The sequence below is a fragment of the Nanorana parkeri genome, unplaced genomic scaffold (genome assembly GCF_000935625.1).
Source record: "Nanorana parkeri isolate BGI_ZX_2015 unplaced genomic scaffold, ASM93562v1 scaffold503, whole genome shotgun sequence".
NCBI classification, from domain to species: Eukaryota; Metazoa; Chordata; class Amphibia; order Anura; family Dicroglossidae; genus Nanorana; species Nanorana parkeri.
Window position 1 is genome coordinate 73,423 of NW_017306771.1, and position 5,689 is coordinate 79,111.

At 42.3% G+C, this 5,689-nt stretch overlaps 1 protein-coding gene across 1 annotated transcript in view; it reads left to right on the top strand.

The window, feature by feature from the left end:
• Window positions 1–100: 100 nt before the first annotated feature.
• The window catches only part of LOC108790794 (organic solute transporter subunit alpha-like), a 27,833-nt gene continuing 22,244 nt past the window's right edge, over window positions 101–5,689 (top strand). The window contains exon 1 of the mRNA XM_018561142.1: window positions 101–507. Within this exon, the coding sequence (XP_018416644.1) occupies window positions 408–507 (100 nt within the window). The 5' untranslated portion in view covers window positions 101–407. The remainder of the gene's footprint in view (window positions 508–5,689) is intronic.

Genomic DNA, 5,689 nt, shown 5'->3' on the forward strand with positions numbered 1-5,689 from the left:
AATGTAGCTATATGAAAAATGTCTCCTCCCATCTGCTGTATTGAATCAAGTCAGCTTAGATTCTTCCTTTACACCGTGGAGCACTTGGATCACTAATTTACAACCTGTTTTATATCCTCTGGTTGATGTTTAGCTGAACTTGCCTTGGCTTTAAGACATGTGCTGCTGACTATAAGAAGTCTACAAGAACACAGCTCGGCTTTAGAAATCTTTTCATTACTTCATTATAAGATGAATTGTCTTTAAAGTGCACCGGCTGCCTCTGGAGACAGAGAGAAAGCAGAGCTGTATTGTTTAGCAATTGGAATCGTTTGTGGCAAGAACTCTGAACAGTCTGGCAGAAGAAAACCCAGCCTGGGAGCAAAAAAGAACTGTGAAAGTGAACTAATAATCAAGAGGACGACAAAATGAATGTAACAGAAATACCTACAACTAATGGGACTGTTACTCCATTCAATCCTATCTGCCGAAACAGACAAGCTCCATACTCCTATGAGATCCTGGAAAGTAAGTAAACTTTTCCTAGTTATGTAACATTTTAGGCTACATGCTCACAGCCATAAGAAATGTACAGAATTTTTTTTTCTGCCCAAATAATTCCTGGGTAATGATCAGTAAAATACTTGCATTTAGACGTGTAAATATGTATGCACTTAACCACTTGAAGACTAGGGTGTTAAGCCCCCCTCTGGCCAGGGCATTTTTTTAACATTCAGCGCTGCGGTACTTTGTCTGACATGTATTCAGTCATACAACGCTGTGCTGAAACTCATTTTATACAATTTTTTGGGGACACATAGAGATTTCTTTTGGTGGTATTTAATTACCACTGGGGTTTTTATTTTTACTATATTCAGGAAAAATTACCAAAAATTTGGAAAAAGACAATTATTCCCCTACATTTTGTTATTAATCATTTATTATTAACCAATTTTTTGGTAAACTATAAACGATGGGGGTCACGTCGGGTAAATAGACACCAAACATGTCAAACCTTAAAATTGCGCACACCCACGAAACCGCAAAAAACTGCAATACCCAAAATTGCCCATAGGTGACGATATCAAAGCTTTTACCGCACATCAGTTAGCTGTTATCAGGGATCGATGACCCTAGAATTATTGCTTACACTCTTACGTTCGCAGTGATATGTAACATGTGCAGCGCAATTGTCGTTTCTGCGCGTAGTCACACCCGACACATATTTACGTTTGTATGTGTGTATACATGGGGGCGGGGGACTTAAAAAATGTTTTGTTTTTAATTTTTTTGTGTGACTAATTTTTTTAAACTTTTCTTTTTTACACCTAATGTTATTGCTATCACATAGGGGGCTAACAATCCCCCTATGTGATAGCACAGGCACACTGACAGGTCCTCTTTATGGAGACATCAGGTGTCTATAAGACCCCTAATGTCACCTAGGGACCCCCAAGGCTATAGCAGCCAGAGAAATGACTGCTGAATGTGGAAGTGATGTAACACACACTACTTCCACATTCAGAGATCGGAGGAGAGATTAGCAAGTGAGAGAGTGCCAATCTCCCTCCGATTCTAACACAGAGAGCTGCCGAGCCATCCCGGGCCCGCAGAGAGGACACCAGAGCCTGGGATAGCCTGTAATGGCGGTGGAGGGGGGGTGGAGCTGAAAGATTGGGGGCGCACATTGCCGGGCACCAGTGGCGTAACCAGAGTTCTGGGCGCCCGGGGCAGAAATTTCCCCCCCCCCATTATATAAACAACCACTGGAACTGTACCCTGCACCTCCCCCCCACACACACATATTTTTATTTTTATTTTTCAAATTTTAATATTTTATTTTTTTAGAAACTTTTTCATTTTTTTACAAGATAGGCGGCCGAGCGGTGTGGGAGGAAAGATACCGGCCGCTCACAGCGCTCGTCCCGCAGCGCTCGGCCGGCTGTCATTTTCTCTCTGATTCCTTTCATCCCCGCTGGGCACTGCTCTGTGTCCCAGCGGGGATGAAAGGAATCACGGCCGCGCCGACAAAACGGCAGGAAAATGTAACTTTCGGCATTTAGCCGAAAGTGCCATTTTCAGCCGGCGCCCCCCCTTCACTTTTCGCCCGGGGCCCGCGCCCCTGCTGCCCCCCCCGGTTGTTACGCCACTGCCGGGCACCATACAAGAGATCGAACAGCTATAGAGCCGCCCCAAACACTTGTATATGTAACAGCCATGTAGCTCCTCAAATCATCTCTGAATTGGTGCTGACACTGTCCTTCCTTCTGGAGGGTGGCTACTTTTGTTCCCCATGGTCCTTGGGTATGTTGTATAGTAGCCACCGCTTATTAAGTCCTGAGTTTAGTGTCACTTTAAAATATATAAAATTCTCTTTCTGTTCCTCCTGCTCTGTCTTGTGTTTTGACATGGGGCCCCCCTTAAAATCCCTTACATTACATTTTAGACTGGGGCGTCTCGAGACCTTTCATACTTTTGAAGTGTCCCGTGACTACAAAAAAGTTGAGAAAAGTTGAGAAACGCTGGGGGTATACAGTATATGGTATAGATAGTAGTTAGTCACATTTAATTGGACTTGTTTTGTTATGTTGAAGTGGTTTAGCTACTCAATTAAGTAATTTGATAATTTCTATTGAGTGTCAGGAACATACCGCAACATTTATGGCCATATGGGCAATTTCGTCACCTTAATCCATTCGTCAGGATGAATAATTCTCTGTGGCATCTAAACACTCAGCAACAATGTCCAACGCCATGCAGCTAATGGGCTGATCTCTGCAAATGTACCAGAAATGTGTAATTTTTACTGATGATCACATGGCATGGTAAAAACAATGTTTTCATTGTATCATTAGGCAAGTTTACTTTAACAGAAAAATGTCCACTGTCTCTGGGAGCAGGCTAGCGGTCTGGATTTGTCCACTACTCTGACTTGGGGACAATCTGAAGTGGACGTAATAGGGTGGCCCCCATGAGTGGGGGGAAAATCTTTGACATTATTTTTTTGTCAGTTCTCCTCATAGTCCTTCTAGTTTGCATACCTTCTTATACAAATATTTGATCTTAAATGACAGCAAATCCACCAGACGACAATATTATATGTGTGAGTGTCCCAATGTGCTTATGGAAGACTAGGACAGATATGTTGGCCAATTTCTAAATGGACTCACATGGAACATCTTAGTTCAAAATGTTCTTTTTCTGTGATGACTTTCCTTTATATGTAAATGTCCCCCACCCCCCCTTATTAATGGGTCTTCTCATATATTTAGAGCTAAGTTTTCCCAAAAGAGTTTTTTTTTTTTTTTTATAGCCAAGATCTTAAATGTGCAATGGTTAAACAGATCAGATTGTTATAGGGTTACTGTTATGTTTCTTTGCAAACCTAGTAGAGCGGAATGGTTGTATTCCAAGCCAGAGACTGGGCCTCTTTGCCACCGAGCAATTCTAACTCATTCTGGACCTGCTTTAACTGTTTAACTTTCACTAGAGATTTTCCTGATGGCATGAGATGACCTAACCATAAAACCTTTTCCCTTCTCACTGTCGCTCTATATGTACTAAGCTTTCTACCTTCTAAAAAGATTTTTCTCTGAAAATGTGTGCAAAATATAGATATAATAAGGGCCTTTGAAAGGTAATGAGCCCTGCATTCCATTGGCCCCTTGTTACTAGTGCAAGCACTTAATTCCTTGTTACTACAGTAAACTCTCTGTTAACCAGCATTCAACTAACCATAACTCTCATCTAGCCGGGGGGAAAAAACACTCTGTGCACTCACGGTTCTGCCGATCTGAGAACTTGTAGGAGAGGGAGAGTGGGCTCTGCAGCATGAGAAGGTAGAGAGAGGAGAGGATCATGGTCGAAAAGTGCTGGATTATCCTGGGAATGAGTGTCTGAATGATCGTCTGTGAGCTAGCGCCAACTAGTGATCACTCCCAGTACTGTATTGCCCATGGATTACAGTACAATGTCAGGCAGCCTCAGCACACACAGCATAACAGCACCTGTATTAGAGCACCTGTACTGGAGCACCTGTATTAGAGCACCTGTATTGCAGCATTAATACTAAGTGTGTCTGTTTGTCTTAATTTGCTTTTGATTACTTTATTTCAATATTAATATGAAGTCAATACTGAGTTTATGTTATGGTATGGTATAGTATGGGGTATAGCATTAGTTATACCTATCTTTAATAGTAACTCTCAAGCATTCAGAAACTACATTTATCTGGAATCTACCAATCCCTGTGGATGCCAGATAATGGGGAGTTTACTGTATTCTGCTTCTCAAAACTTGTGACTAGCACTCTCTGCAATCTGCACTGCTAGAGAAAGGATTGGTACTCAGAGACAGCTATTAAACCTTTGTTTACACAGGTAAGGGAACCTTGAATGTAAGCCGATCTAACAGGAATTGGATGAATTTCAAGCAGTGTATGACCAGCTTTAGCTTTTATAATAATTACTGTTTTTATTGTTGAATGAGCTGAGCAAAGTTCAGTATGGTGGTCATTCACCAAACCAAACAGAAAATGATCAAAAATTGAACATAGTGCTCGAACCTCATTGAAGTTTACGGAAGCTGAATCTTGTAATGTTTGTCTGCACCTTTACAGGCCCAATTTGCAAGCATTGTTAAAAAGGGGGCATGGGTACTTGGGGATTGCCATAGGAGGCATGTATCATATGAATACCAAAAACAAAAAAATACGTTCAGTGAGGCCTTTTAATGCAGCTTAAAGTGCAACATTATGAATACACAATTCATTTCAATAATATGCCTGGGGGAATGTCTTAAACCTGCATGTAAATTTGTGCTTGTAAAAAAAAAAAAAACTACTGCTGCCTAAATGACATTTCCTGGCTGGCTTCAATCTTTTTGTAGAAAATGATATGAACCAAATCCATACCAAAGTCTTATCCAGTAGATATTGGTCTACCCCAAGACGTTGTTTTTTTCTTAAACAAAAAATATTGTTTATAAACATGTGTGGTGTGCCGTTATGAAAAAAAAAATAAACAGCGTGGGGTGCCCCTCAGTGTCAATACCAGACCCTTATCTTTGATAAGGGTTCAATGTGGATTTTGAGAGGCACCCAAGACAAAAAATAGATCAATATCAGACCCCTATCCAGGCATGCAGTCTGGAAAGGGGGAGCCATGCCACATGCCCTCAACATTGGAGGGGTGCCTTGCAGGTGGGGATGCAAAGCCTCCTTTCCTGCGAGACATCTTGTCCCAATGTTTATGGGAACAGGGGCCCCATCCCACATCCCTGGCCTGGTGGAAGTGGAGTGTGCGGGAGGGACCTATCGGAATATGGAAGCCGCCATTAAGATAAGAGAGGTCCTTCCCGCCTTTAAGATAAGAGAGGGCCTACCCCTCTATGTGAATGAGTATGGGGTACCCCCTGTTATTTATTCATAAAATAAAAGTTAATAGTGAAATAGTAAATAAACATACAGTACATGCATGCCTCGGTTAGAGTTTCTGCTGGATGTAAGTGTTGTTGAACCTCAGCATGCAGACTTGTAGTTTCGGCCAAGTGGGTACAAAACAGGGTGAAAATGCTGACACAGCTGTTGTGGTATGTTGTGGTATGGTCCTGGTTTCCTTACATTTTCACCCTGTTTTGTTCGGCGTCACTCTCCACCAGCACCATAACCCCCCCCCCCCCCCCCCCCCCGCCGCCGCCCCCCCCCCGCGCC